Source organism: Pyricularia pennisetigena, chromosome 3, assembly GCF_004337985.1.
Source record: "Pyricularia pennisetigena strain Br36 chromosome 3, whole genome shotgun sequence".
Classification (NCBI taxonomy): Eukaryota; Fungi; Ascomycota; class Sordariomycetes; order Magnaporthales; family Pyriculariaceae; genus Pyricularia; species Pyricularia pennisetigena.
This window is the reverse complement of record NC_043742.1, coordinates 6,581,995-6,596,049: the sequence shown is the minus strand read 5'-3', so window position 1 is coordinate 6,596,049 and position 14,055 is coordinate 6,581,995. Positions and strand designations below refer to the sequence as shown.

Genomic DNA, 14,055 nt, shown 5'->3' with positions numbered 1-14,055 from the left:
CAACCCCAAGTCTGAAGTGAGATGGAAACCTATTGCTCAGTAAATATAAACAGTCGTCATTTAATATAGACTAGATACTCGAGTCAAATATCCGGCTCGCCCGAGTAGAGAGATGTATTGTATCAAGACAATACAACGCCACTTATTGCTGCATATCAACCACACGGACACTCACGACATTTACAATATCACTTCAGAGGTTTGAATTGCAGTCTTTTGTTGTTTAAAACTTTCATCACTATCAACACGTGGGTATACAAATGTAACAGGAGAATCAGAGCAGCTAGCCTTGACCGAAGTAGGACTGTCCAAGTTAATAGATTACCGTGTCCTCCTCTGTCTCGACGACTTCGTCGTGATCTCTTTCAACGGGTTTGGGATGGGGACGATTAGTAGAATCTGATGCTCTGGTTGAGTTAGGTACTTGAGTGTCAAGAGGCTCACCGACCGTTGAGGCTCTTCTGTCGTCGTTGCCACTTGTGGGCTTCTGTGAAGGCTGTACTCCCAGCTGCTCAAGTCTCTGCTGTTTGGTGCGCTCAAATTCTCTGAATTCTCGTTCTATTTCTTCTTTGGCGTCGCGGACCTGCTCGTCGATTATGTCTTCTTCTTCACTGGTGAACTCCCATGGACGGTAGTACTATGGTAGCGATTTACTGTCAGTATAACAGTTTGCGTTCGCTTTGGCGTCTTATACGGTCTCGGTTGACCTTTCCGCCCCACTTACCAATGGTGGCCGAGTCTTTGTCCGCAGGCTATACGCTTTCGCCAGCATGTCATCATGACGGGCACGCATCTGTCGTACCATTCAGTCAGCAATTTTAATTCAAGGGCCACCTGAGGTCTTGGCATAGCCACAGCAACTCACAGTCTGTTCGTCAAGCTTGATCTGCTGTATCTTCCGTCTCCGGTTGAGTTTTGCTAGCTTCTCCTGGATCTCGGCCTTTCGTCTGTTATCTTCTTCTTTGCGCTGCTGCGCCTTCTCGTGCTGTTTCCGCTCGACGGGCTGCCGCCGTCCGGGAGGTTTCTGGCTCAAGGTACTTAGCAGCCCTCCAAACAGGCGTTGCCCACGCTTCTTCTCCTCCTGCGAAAAGTCCCGCCGCCGCTCCTTTGGTCTGTCGGGTTCCTGCTCCAGACCCGCTTCAGACGCACCGCGCTTTCTCGACGAGGGAGGCGACATCGGTCTGTCCGCGTCAAGCTTTAATGGTGTAGCTCCTTGGTCTTTTTGAGAGATGTGACTGGATTCCCCGGCGGCCTTGGAAGACGCAACAGCCTCGGAGGGTATTTCTGCTGAGCCGACATCTTCATGGACATGCTCCGTTTCTGTGTTGTCCGGCTCCGTCATCATCGTATCGGGCTTCGCGCTCTGATGGATGCTTGTCTCAAAGGCTACTCCACCAGCGGCTTCGTCAATAATACTCGTGCACTCGGGTTTATCTGGGCCAGGAGTTATGTCTTGTTTTGAAGCCGCCACAATATCGTGTGCGACAGGTTCCTTCTGTATGAGAGAGGTCTCGGCCGTAGCCATGGCATCGCAATCAGGCGCCCTTTCAACCTAGTCTGGTCCAAGTTTGGGATGAGCCTGATGAACGGATGGTAACGATTAATCGTCTTGAGGGACTTTGAGTCCCATAGTCTCAATTGGAGGGCTTGGATCTCTCGTTATGTAAAGTTGTACGTAGCTAAGGCAGATAGATTGTTTCAAGTAAAAAGAAGCCAGGAAGTCAGGGTAGCTGTCGATGATTCGTTCGCCGTAGACTTGGACCCTGGTGCTCAACCCGCTGCCTTTTCCGACCTCGCATGGGTGGGGCCTTGACGCAACCGAGATCCACATTGCAGCTTAGCGCGGTTCCGCGCCTGGCGGCGGCCAGCCGGTTGGAACAAAATGGAAATTTTGGAGGCGACGGCGCGCGTGTGTTGCCCCGTGGATTGATTGGTGAGCCTCAGTGAGAGGCGACTTGATGTCTGTATGAAAGCTGATAAATCCAAACACCCCTAACTATCAACTATCAAACCAACATTCATTGCCTTGCCTAACAAGAAGAAGAAAGAAAATACCTTAAAAATTCAAGAGACTTTGCTAGGTCTCTCGCCTTCTTTTTGCCCACTCTTGTCGTCAACCCAACAATAATCCTTCATAAACATGTCTCGACATCACCCTGATCTGGTCATGTGCCGCAAACAGCCCGGCATAGCCATCGGCCGCCTCTGCGACAAGTGCGACGGCAAGTGTCCGGTCTGTGATTCATACGTCCGCCCGACAACGCTGGTCCGCATATGTGATGAGTGCAGTTTCGGAAACTATCAAAACAAGTGCGTCGTCTGCGGAGGAGAGGTATGTGAAAATCATCGGCAACATGGCCATTCCAAGGACCCTCCATTTTTAACTTTCACTTGCTGATGTTTGATACAACCAAATTTCAGGGAATCTCGGATGCCTTTTATTGCTTCGAGTGTACCCGCCTGGAAAAGGACAGAGACGGTTGTCCTAAGATTATAAACTTGGGCAGCTCAAGAACAGATGTAAGTTGCCCTGAATCTCTCCCTTTGGTAGGAATGAACATTGTGCTAAACTGTCTCTTCCTTAGCTTTTCTATCAAAAGAAGACAAACAGGACCGGGACGTACTGACCCCAAGTCCCGGTCCTGTCCTATGGGGGAATGTCTACTATCGAACATACAGCGGCTGCTGTTGCCGCAGCAAAGGAGGCTGCATCGTGGAGGAAGGATGATGGCCATGGCCGCTTTTGTCCATTCGATGTATGGGCTACGTGCACAGCAACAGACTAGCCTTTCTACTCTGATGACCTAAATTATCTAGATACCCAGATTCGAAAATCATCACGCCGCATACATGCCCGTTTTGCTTTGTAAGACTTCATCATGACAGGTGAATATATTGCTTGCATTGTTTCCATCAAAGTTTGTCACTCATATACATAGTTATCGACGACCAATCTCTTTCAGCCGACGGCGATACGGTATTGTCGTTTCGTCACCTTTTTCCACATATGTCCACAGCCTGATATCGTGGCGTCAAAGAGCAAGAACTTGGCCTACAGCATGGACAACGAAATGTCGCTCAGGAAGCAGGATCGATGACACCTTGGGCTGCGCGAAGCCTGCTCCCAACAAGCCGAAAAATGGGCGAGTTCCATCCATCAATCCGGTGAGCGTCAGTCGAAACTTCTTCGTCGATCACAAGTTTTTTATCAACTGAGCAGTCTGTCGACCTAGAGCCACGAGCTGGTATCAAAGGGACAGCATCGACTATTTCGAGAGCATCGGTATCTATTAGGCTGCCCTCGCGAGGCCGCAGCGATTTCGCACCATCCTGATGATCCAACAGCGAGAAGGGCCCAGTGACGCTGCAGACACCATCGCGCACTGTTGTCAAATCCAGCAAGTCCAGTTGGGCAGCAGGCACCGTGAAAGTGGTGCTATTGACTGCTGTAAGAAGTTCGGGCGCTGACGACAGATGTCTCAGCAGTATATTTGATTGCCTTGGAGCATCGGGAGGGCAGCGGGGGGCTGATAGCATTACATCGCTCTGTAGAGCAATAAGAGAACCCTCGGCTAGGGATACAGATGCTGGATTGACGTTCTCCTTGTTTTTGCTCCCAGAACTCGCAGGTGCAAGTTGCCCCTAGCTCCTTAGAAATTGCGAGTCCCTAGCCAACTTCCAGGATAGCTTGAGAAATGTTATGGTAGTCAACCAGCCTGCCTATATGTCAGCAAAATCTTCCACATTCGAAAGGGTAGCGAGGGGGTCACTGTTATAGGGAGTGAGTTAAAAAGAGAAAACACGAACTATCATATCCCGCTTGATGGCTACCACGACACAGTGGTGCCTTTGGGTGAAACAAGGGCAGCTCTTGTGACTGTACTGTGCAGTAGAGCTCTCCAAGTGGTTGGTCAACTTCGATGTTTTTGGCATCCTGTGTTGCCATGTATTTTGTGTCGACATATCGAGGAAACATGGCTTGTATATCAATCTTAAACTGCTGAAGGTCAGTAGGCAGTGTTCCGATGAAAGAATGATACATGAAGCAGAGATCAAAGAGGGAGTTGTGGCCGATAGTGATTCTGGCTCTCGCTTTGGCTTTAGCTTCGATCGCTCGCAGCTTAGCCCTGGTATCTGTCGCAGTCCCTTCAGTCCGATATTCTTCGGGAGTCAGCAGGAGCCCGAGATCAATCTCATCTGCGAAATCGCCGCCGATGAGAGCTTCAAAGACAAATCGAAATCCTACACTCGTTAGTCAACAAGTGTGCGAGACTAGGTTCTAGCAAGATGCTTCAACAGACCTGTCTGTTCTCTGATTGCTGCCTTGCGCTCACTTATGCGCTGGAGCATTGCCTGGCTCTGGTCAGCCTGGACCTGGGCCAAAATATTCTGATGAGGGGGCCTCACCGTCTCCTCGGCCGCATCAACGCCTTTCTGAGTGATTTGCATAAAACTATTGTTGCACTTCGGGACTGCGCGTAGATAGTCATAGCTGAACTCAGACTCCAAAATTTGATACACAAGACGGCGTTGCAAGTTACTGAGGCTCTCCCCGCGAGGATTTTCAATATTGAGCCACTCAAGTTTGTGGGGATCCCGGAGCCACAAGGTAATGGCACTCCGTAACCAGTCGTAAAACAATTTGGCTTCCAAGCTTTCTTTGTTGAGATCGATCAGATTCCGCACCTTCTTATCAGGATCGATGAAGTATTTGTACGCCTCTTCAGTCTCTTGTCTGCTTAGGTACATGATACCACTCTCAAGGGCCAGTGACGTAATGTCATCCCTTCTATTGTCTCTGAGAAATCTAAAACTGTTGCTGGACAGAGTGTATCGACGGTCAAGAAATTTGGCCAGTGCTAGATGAGTTCGGTTGTCACCTAGGTACCAGGGTGCTAGCCGGAAGTTGTAGGCAGTCCATCCGTAGGATCCTGAGGAGCCTGTTGTCAGTATTTCTAGCACAAGAATCAAAGAGGGTAAAAACCCGCAGAGCAGCTGATATCAAGATTTGCTGTTGGAGTTCAAGAGAGCATAAAATAAATCCCACGTACTCTTGTGTGTATCATACCTGGAGCAAGTCATACCGAACTCAATGATCTGAAAAGTCTGGGCAACTTCGCAGGCAGCAGCATAATATTCATCGACCGAAAACTTGTCTTGCCTGTTTGAGAGACCGTTCTTGACACGAATACCGGTCATTTCCAGGTCAAACGAAACATACTCGGCGCTGGCAATTTCTTCGAGGACTTGTGGCAGCAGCCTCCAAAAACTGTTTGCATCGATATCAATGATTCTGCCGGCAGCAGTTTCCAAACCGGTCCAGAACGACTGGCTTGCCATGGAGCCAGATATTCCTTTTGATTGGGAGCATTCGGATGTATCAGAAAGGTTTTGTTGCAATCCAGCCCAGTTTGTACAGACGGTCGAATATACCCGGTGGCGGTCAAAGAAGGCAGGTGAAAGAATTTTCAGTCACAGGGCTGACTTTTAGTCAACTTTCACAACGAGGTCGTCGCAAGGCAGATGTCTATCCTAGGAAATTCCCTTGGATAAAGACGACTCGTACGCTCTGTCGCTTGACGTTAGAGCTCGGTAACTTTGCAAAGCACCAAGCAGGTAGGCGATATTTGCCGCTCGGACAAAAAGGGGAATTGGGAGGAGCCATTCAAAGAAGTTCCTGCCCACAACCAATTTTGGGTAGAATGTAGCTCGACTCTATGTAGGTAATGGAGGGCAGGTGAGTCAGGGTGGAAGACAGATGATAAGAACGTCAATGTACCTGCCCGGGTACCTACCTTATGTCAGTTTTGATTTCTGAGATCATCACCACACATGAACTCGATAGAAGCTATCAGCTTCACGAACAGTCCACCTCATCGTTCAAGTAATTCACTTTGTGGATCATACGGTAGTGAGGAGTAGCTTTCACTTCATTTTCTGGTTCGAGAAGGCTTCCCTAGTTACTTCCTCATTGGGATCTCAATCGCCATCGTGGTGGAGCTTCCCCGGATTATATTTTCTTCTCAGGGGCACTCGGCAGTCCCGCGCCATCTTCCCTGCCTGTCAAGTATTTATGCTTGGAGCTTGCATGTTCAATAAAATTGTCCGTTTGATTAGCCAAGCATTCAAAGAAGGGGAAAAAACCGAATCACTTGATGATTCGCGGAACCCGATCACGATACAGTGTTCCGCTTCGACCTAGGTTTTTTTTTTTTCTCTCTTTACCAGCAGTAAAAGTTCTTGTTTTATTTACTTTGCTTTGTATGTAGTTAGTAATATGTAGGTAGGTACCATCTGTAGACACATGTCTGCCAATGCTTAATCTCCGGCGTGTTATTGATCAGCTCCAGCATTTTTCGTCCCCACCACAACGGCTTTCACGCTCTGTCCTGGCAACAGGTCCGTTGGCCGAATTTGTTCATTGAGCCGAGGCATTCCTAGGCGGTATGTGCACATGACGCTACAGACGATTTCACACTCCGCTTGCTCCCCACCCACTTACTCCTTGCAGCGGCGCACCGAGGCGAGTCGGACGAGCCGTACGGGCACTGGCATTTGACGCGAATTCATTCTGGAGAAGCGTCTCTTTTCTTCTTGACGTCTTCAATTGATCTTAAAGATGCCGTAATTGAACATTGTTTTTCTCAGGAAATTCGTTTTTACTCTTCCTGTCGCGTTTCTTGACCGTCTTTGATGCTAGACCAGCTACGCTTAAGCCGGGTTGTCAGTCCAACGCCAACGTGAAAAAAAAAAGCCCAACCGTTGCTAGCCGTGTCTACCGCCAAAACCAAGCCTTGGGGAACGCTGAGGAAACCAAAAGTAAACACCCATAACAGCAATCATGACTTTGCCTGGCTCACCGACGGCTACACTTAGCCCGTCAACCACCGCGTCAGACCCTTTCAACTTTCGGTCCTCGATTTCGTCCCTCACCTCGTCAAATTCGTCTAGGAGGCAATCGTCAAATGTTTCCAAAACATACCGGCAGGCGTCTACACTTTTCCTGACGCGTCGCCTACCCGAAGCTCTTTCAACCGTCCTTCCCCTCGTCACGCCGCCGGGCCAGGGCACCAGCGAAAATGTTTTGTCCGAGCCTGCACCGGTCGCAAAGGCGTCCCGGAACACCCGAGTCAAAGTATGGAGTCTGTACCTGACCACTTTGAATGCAATTGTGGAGATGGACCCTGCGGAGGGGAAAGCATCTTTTGGAACAAAGGAGTGGAGGGCGATCTGCAGCAAGGTTCGGGACGGCGAGATCTGGGAGGAGGTTGTTCGCAATGGCTACCATGGCATTGAGGGAGACGTCGACTCTGACGTTGTCATCAATTTGTGAGTTTCTTGAGTCAGTGTCGACGCTCACTCGTCCAGCTACTAACTCCCCAATGCAGAGCCACACTACTCCTTGCCCACGCAAACAACCAAGGCCTCAACCAGAAGCGCCTAGAAACGTACCTTGCAGCTTCCAACACGCCCAGCCTGGACCTGTACAGCAAGTTTCAGACCCCCAGCACTCCGCTTCAAAGGCCACGCTCTCCCGTGAAACCGCAGCACGCTCCTACTCCTTCCGGCGCCGACACCCCGCGTGACCTGAACGCTCGGGTCAAGATCCTCGAGCTGTACACTCTGCATGTCCTCATACGGAACAATGAATGGGACTATGCTCGCGAGTTCATCAGCGTCAGTTCTGTACTGGACGACGAGCGTCGCGAGGCCTTCCTCATGGCGCTGCAAAGCCTCCAGGAAGAGCACGAGGCACAAGAGGCCCATGAAAAACAGGAGAGGCAAAAGCAGGAGGATCAACTGCGCAGGGATCTGGAGGAGGCTAGGAGGCTGAGGGCCGAGAACGAGGAGAGGGAGAGGAGGCGGCTCGAGGAAGAGAGGGTGCGCCGCGAAGGTAGCGAGGTCGACTATGGTATCGAGGAGACGCCCGGTCGGGTGGCGAGGAGTCCTGCCGGTGGCACTTCTAGAAAGTCAAAACCCCAGGGGAAGGATAAGCGTGCCGCTGCTGCACCCTCGTTTGCGGCTCGTGCCGCCATCGTCATAACGAACCTGAAGGGTCTGGTCGAACGGATGAGCGCATCAATACACGCAAATCCGGGGCCCTTGTTGCGTATGCTTGCATTTATAGTAAGCTTGCTGGTCATATTTGGACAGCAAAGGATCAGGGAACGGGTATCACGCATCCTTGGAAATTCTTGGTCCAAGGTCAAAGCCACAGCAGGCATGGGAGTCAAGGCTAGCTATATCTGATATTTTTGTTCGGTTATTTCCTTTTGTCATGGTTATTGTTGGAGAATGTCATTTGTGTAAACTATGTGGGACTGTTGGTGTTCTGGACAGCGTTTGAGGCCATAATGTCTAAATGAATGAAAAGCATGCCTTATGGAGTACGTTTACATTCAATGTCTATTCATGGATGGAATCTGTTCATACATAATCTACTACCAATATACATCCGAAAAAACAAGTATGGTACATGTTTGTTGGCTCAAGGCCGTCGGCCAAGAGGTCCATCTCTAATTGATGGAATGAGACTTAACTGCGCCCATTTTCTCTAACGCATCGACAGCATGTTCTTTATGCTGGCAAAGTAATCGGCCTCGAAATGCTGCTTCAGCTCATCATGCGTCAGCCACATGAAGTCGGTGACTCCCAAAACGTTGTTTTTGATGTTGGCCTGTCCCGCAAAGATCCTGCCCTTGAGCAGGAATGTCTTTGAGCCCTTGGTCTCCAGAGTAGAGTCTTCCTTGTACTTGGGCTTGACCACGTGATGCGCAACCGGCACACGTCCCACCATCCAGGTGTTCATGTTGACACCGGCGGCTTGCTCGAGCACACGTGCAGCGGCCTGTTTGAGAATTGTTAGTTGGTTTAAATAAGACAGCAAACAGTAGAAAAAAAGAGCCGCGAAAATCCCATCTAAGCAACCGCACGTACCTCATGCAAGTTCTCCTCCGTGCGAACCTCGCTCGCAGGGAAAGCCCATCTGTCATCCTTCTTCACCACCAAGTAGAGCGTGCGATCCATCGCTCGGTCAAGCCTCCTCACGTCGTTCTTCTCGTCCGCCTCCGACCGCCTCGGCTGGGGCTTTTCGATCGGCAGCCTGTCCTGCTCGGGCAGCAGCTCACCGTCATCACTGAACCGCATTTGGGCGTCCTCGAGGAGGCGCTCCCTGATCGTTTCCGGGTCGGCAAGGCGCGAGCCCTGCTGGACCTCGTCAGCCCACCGCGTCGAGCCCCGGGGCTTGTAGTGGCCGACGTCCTTGGCCCAGATGCCCTTGCGCTCATCGAGCTTGAGGTTCCAGTCCAGCTGCGGCGGCGTGTCTTGCTTGAACCACATAGAGGAGATGAAGGGCGAGATGAGGCGCTCGTTCAGCCGCTTCTGATACAGGTAAAAGGCCGACTCGAAGGGCGTCGGATCCCGAGTCAGAAGAGGTGCTCTGGTGAGGATCAGGCCGGAGCGGATACGGTAGTCGGATTTCGGGTGCTGGGGCGACTGCTTCACTGGGACGACGGGTGGCTCCGAGCTAGCGGAAGGGTCCACGGCTGAGATTGTCGGGGCCGCAGACGCCGAGTAGGCACGCCGCTGAATCGTTTGTATGCTCCCCCTGGCACATTGGGCGCATACTCGGGGTGAAGCTGTCGTTTTCGTCCATGTTAGGGGCTGTTTTGTTGCAGACACGAGACGCACAAGAGCTACGTGCTCGATTGTTAGTTGCACAGTAACTCACATCTGGAAAGGGCGCGGAGCGCATGCCAACCTCTACTTGAGGCCGACATATCTTCAACGTGACGAGGGAATGGGTGGTCTATATTCAGACCGATTGGTAAAGGGATCTACTAATTTTCCCAAGGAGTCGCGATAGGTTTAACTGGGAGCTCCTCGAACTTTTTTGGAGAACGCGGTACGTACCTGGAAAAGTTCGGCCCGCGTACTGCGCTAGTCCGAGAAGGGTTAGTCTGAGCACCTCGCTTCTTGGCTTGTGCAGAACGTCAATGTCAAGACCTGACCTTGATCTGACCTGACGCTGCGATTATGGTCTCTATGCAGCAGCAGAATTGGATGAGACGACGTTTTGCTTCACAGACTGTTTTTCACTCAATCAATGAAACAAACATTTGTGTTTCTGTGCTAGGACAGAATTGAATGTGTAAACTGCAAGCAAAAACATCACCGAGCTGCATCCCTCACGTGACCTAGCTTCATTCTTGTGGCCCGTGCGGTATCCCACCCACACACCGTATGTCTTCTTCATCGCTGCCCGCCAGAAATTTCAGCGTTCTTCTCTCTCTTCTTCCTCATCCACGGGCATCAATCCTTATCATCAAGACCTGTTCCACCGAGAACGTCTCGATCATTTAAAGATGCCCAGAGTGAAATATTTAGCAGACTTTTTTCGCTAGCGGCTCCTGTGCCCCTTTCGTCTCGAACGAGCCATGGCAGCCTCCCACCGGGTTGGCCGTTAGATAGATTCTGCTTACAAGTCAAACAAACAAAACGCAAAAGAGCTCAAGTCTGGAAGCGGTACTTTGACTGCACCACGCCCGGCACGTCACGAGTGGCGTTCTAGTGATCAACATAATTAGGAGTGAGCCGTGCGCTCAATCGTTAGCTCACTTCGATCAACGGCCTGGGCTAAAGATTGACAGGCATTTATCAGGAGACACTTGTGAGAGATGCGGTCTTTGTGCGAGACGGTAACTCTTTCCAAGACCTATCTCTGTCAGCTGTGACTAAAGTGTTGATTTGCACAGGTAATGCACACAACTGGTCGTGAAAATCAGAAAATCATGGATATCAACTATCGAAAGAGTACCTAGTATCAACAAATGAGGCCATGACCTCGAGACCGCTGCGTCCAACATGATCAAATAACTCGTCCGAATCGTTCGAGGAAATAGATGCTACCATACCAGAACGCCATTCTACCTAAAAAGAAAACATGATGCGCCTATTCTCTGGAAAGTTGACACCCAGCACTTGGGTTCAACCTGAATGCAATACCCTGCCTGACCTTGGACGCCGCCGGGGTATCTAACGAGATTGTGACCATCCTACAAAGCAAAAAAAAAAGCCTGACTAAAAAAACCCAAGGAACACCGACGCAAATAGACTCATCCCAATGCTCATACATATGGCAGAATGCGCAGACCGCCACTTCCGACAGGATGCCGGTTCATCATGCTTGAAGAACTGACACGGCACGCGCAACCTCCTGTGTCGCCTTGTGCTGCCACATCTGCCGGGCCTCAGCGTCGACAACGAATGCGGGGTCTGTAACCTCATCGTAAAGTTTCCGGGAAACGTCGCGGTTGATAGTTTCGTACTGGTCCGCCGTCAACTTGCTGGAGGCCCAATGCGGCTTGAGAGCACTGCGGACGATGTTGTTGATTTTCTGCTTCATTTCGAGCGACAGTGATGGCTTTGTCGGCGAAACTTCCGGTGATCGAGAAAGGTTGGCCTTTTCGACACGCTGAGGACGGGGTTGTCGCAGCTCGGGTTTGGTCGGTCTTGTCTCGGAGTCGCTGGCGTTTCCCGATGACCTGCCTGAACGATAGGCTGCTTTGGTATACACGGGCTCAATTGTTGAGCTCAATGTCATGGTCGGAGACGAGGGCCGGGTGGACCTGTTTGACGGTTGTTGGCTTTGATGAGGAGGCGGAGTAAGTGATAATGCTCGTGGGCTGCTATATGCCGATGCTGGAGGAGAGGAGCCGGGTGATGATGCGTATGCGTCTCCCCCAACCATGCTCTCCGGCAACAAATTTCGAGTAATTTCGTCATCTGACGGGTGAGACTGCTCCACCTCCTTGAGAAGCACCGAGAGGAACGATGGTGCTTCTCCATTGAGAGCAGGTGGCGACCGGATGTTCGCCACTGAGCGACTGGGCTCGGATGTCGACGATGATCCCTCGCCCGATGCGCCAGGAGCTGACCGGTGTGCGCGGGGCCGCTTCAACTTTCGCTCAGGCTCTGGTGGAGGTTCCGCAGGTGATGCGGTTATGGAGCGAGATTTGCGCTTTCGGCTAGGCCCTTCACCGTTTGCCTCTCGAGCTTTCTCAAGTGTCGCCCAAGCACGTCGCTCCTCGCGACTTTCTTGGGCGGGGGCAGGAGCCTGCACGGCGGAGGTATTGTGGATAATGGCCGGTGGGATGTTTCTCGAGAACACTTCCTGAGCACCAAGTCTCCTGGCGATATTGATGCGTTGCTGCCAGCGCTGGTATTCACGCTGCTCACGTTCGCGCAGCTGCCGTGACCTTCTATACTCCTCCAAGGCATCGTCGCCATCGTGCGAGTCGAGGTCAATATTGATCGCATCGAAGATGAGGCCTGTGATCTCGCCCCAGGCACCTTGCCACTCGTCCGAACGCGCACGCCTTCTCACGCTACGCATCGTAGCCTGGGTCCTGGGGAAGAAATCGTTGCGTCGTCCACGCCTGCTGTTGCTCACTATCGGGTAACGAGCGCGAGACCGAGCGATGCCTATGCCGCCCAGTTCCTCGGCACACTCCATGCAGAACCAGGAGCCATCGGGAATCTCGTCTAGGCCAATACAATAGGTATGGTAAGATGCATCGCATCCATCACACAGAAGAAGCACTTCCTCGTCCCCGGAAGAGTTGCAGACCGGGCAAGGGTGTGCCTCGAGGTCCTCCTCTTCTGGATTCTCTTCTGCCCATGCTTGCGGATCAAATTCGGCAACTTGTTTCTTGTCTGCGACTGTGTAAGATTTGAGAAGATTTCCTATTCAAACAGGGAATGTCAGTTTAAGTTTTGTTCACTTTGTAAAAGGGGCACGTTGTTGTGTTCCGAAGGGGGTGCAGTGCAGAGGGAGGGAGCTTATAGTATGGCAGTAAAATAACGTACCTCCGACCTTATCATAGACGCTCACGTCATTGAAGGTTTGCCGACAAATTGGACAGCTATTTGCTTTGCCAGCCCATTCTAGCAAACAACAATTGTGCAAAGCATGTCCACATGCATTTATTACAGCAACGTCGGTTTCGTTGTTGGATTTTCCGGGGTTGCCCTCATCGACACTGTTAGTGGTGGTGGTAGTGGTGGACGAGGCCGCTGAGTCCGCCACTGTCTGGGAGCTCAGCGTGTCGCCTCCGCCGCGACCGCCTGGGTCCTCCAGACCTTTGAACGTCGCCAAATCGACAGCCAGAACAGCCACCTCTAAGGCATCTAAACAAACGATGCACTGATCCGCCATGATCTCAAAGTTGATAAAATTCGACAGGAGAATTTTGAAATGAGAAAAAGGCCGGATGACACATAGAAAAAAAAAGTTTCAAATTGGCAACCTTTGCAGGCGTTGCAAATTGGAAGGCGGCGGTATGACGCTGGTTGCTATGTGGTGGTTCGTTCAGGGTGGGCGCTTCTCTGCTGTGAGCGGGTTCCAGTTGGGTGTGTTGCTGCGCTGGGGGCGGCCGGGTTGGGTTGAATTTGGACGGGCTAGGAATTTAATGGGTGAGTCTTGTCTCTTGTTTCTTGGGTAAGTAAGGAAGGAAAGGGAGAAAGAGGACTCGGTTTTGGCTCTGGGGGCAACAAGGACACTGTGGAGATCTGGACCAATGACCTGATCGGATGATGTCTCCACACTGGGCCAAGCTCTCGGTTCCACCTCGATGGCTGACTGGCTGAGCAAAGTCCACCCTTCAGTTTTTGTAGTAGCCCAGTTTGGCCAGTCACGCAGTTCTGTACATGGAGGAGGGAAGTCGGTTAGTGTTTTGGGTGACAGGGAGGTCAAGGATGAAGAATAGGCACCCGGTTGGGTTGTTATCTTTGGGGAGAAAGAGGAGAAGGGGACAAATTCCGTCCCGGATGAAGCAGGTGACTCTGCAACTTTCGCGTACCTGCGTGAGTGGCTGGCTGTCTTTAAAGCAACCAGCAACCAGCAACCAGCGACCTTGCCGGGGGGCCTTTACCTTGCTTGGTTTTACCTACAAAGTAAGTACGTACTCAAGGCAGACAAGGCAAAGGTATGTGGGGGCCCTACCGGTAAAATTAGTTCGTACCGGTTAGTAAGTCTTTATGCTGATTCCTCTGCGG

The 14,055-nt window shown here is 51.2% G+C and overlaps 6 protein-coding genes across 6 annotated transcripts; 2 read left to right on the top strand and 4 right to left on the bottom strand.

The window, feature by feature from the left end:
- Window positions 1-180: 180 nt before the first annotated feature.
- PpBr36_03549 (uncharacterized protein) lies at window positions 181-1,525 on the bottom strand (the record flags this gene model as incomplete). The annotated part of the gene is made up of 4 exons (XM_029890720.1): window positions 181-213; window positions 326-637; window positions 725-793; window positions 866-1,525. The coding sequence occupies 4 exons, from the start codon at window positions 1,523-1,525 to the stop codon at window positions 181-183; spliced, it is 1,074 nt and encodes a 357-aa protein (XP_029752708.1).
- Window positions 1,526-2,140: 615 nt separating this feature from the next.
- PpBr36_03548 (uncharacterized protein) lies at window positions 2,141-2,627 on the top strand (the record flags this gene model as incomplete). The annotated part of the gene is made up of 3 exons (XM_029890719.1): window positions 2,141-2,332; window positions 2,422-2,520; window positions 2,586-2,627. 3 exons carry the CDS (start codon window positions 2,141-2,143, stop codon window positions 2,625-2,627), a joined length of 333 nt encoding a protein of 110 aa, XP_029752707.1.
- Window positions 2,628-3,078: 451 nt separating this feature from the next.
- On the bottom strand, window positions 3,079-5,340 carry PpBr36_03547 (uncharacterized protein; the record flags this gene model as incomplete). The annotated part of the gene is made up of 4 exons (XM_029890718.1): window positions 3,079-3,527; window positions 3,808-4,242; window positions 4,302-4,931; window positions 5,085-5,340. The coding sequence occupies 4 exons, from the start codon at window positions 5,338-5,340 to the stop codon at window positions 3,079-3,081; spliced, it is 1,770 nt and encodes a 589-aa protein (XP_029752714.1).
- A 1,501-nt stretch (window positions 5,341-6,841) lies between these two features.
- PpBr36_03546 (uncharacterized protein) lies at window positions 6,842-8,250 on the top strand (the record flags this gene model as incomplete). Its single annotated transcript, XM_029890717.1, has 2 exons — window positions 6,842-7,329; window positions 7,389-8,250. 2 exons carry the CDS (start codon window positions 6,842-6,844, stop codon window positions 8,248-8,250), a joined length of 1,350 nt encoding a protein of 449 aa, XP_029752713.1.
- A 304-nt stretch (window positions 8,251-8,554) lies between these two features.
- Window positions 8,555-9,779, bottom strand: PpBr36_03545 (uncharacterized protein; the record flags this gene model as incomplete). The annotated part of the gene is made up of 3 exons (XM_029890716.1): window positions 8,555-8,848; window positions 8,938-9,638; window positions 9,731-9,779. 3 exons carry the CDS (start codon window positions 9,777-9,779, stop codon window positions 8,555-8,557), a joined length of 1,044 nt encoding a protein of 347 aa, XP_029752716.1.
- Window positions 9,780-11,179: 1,400 nt separating this feature from the next.
- On the bottom strand, window positions 11,180-13,216 carry PpBr36_03544 (uncharacterized protein; the record flags this gene model as incomplete). Its single annotated transcript, XM_029890715.1, has 2 exons — window positions 11,180-12,744; window positions 12,868-13,216. The coding sequence occupies 2 exons, from the start codon at window positions 13,214-13,216 to the stop codon at window positions 11,180-11,182; spliced, it is 1,914 nt and encodes a 637-aa protein (XP_029752715.1).
- Between the last annotated feature and the right edge of the window lie 839 nt (window positions 13,217-14,055).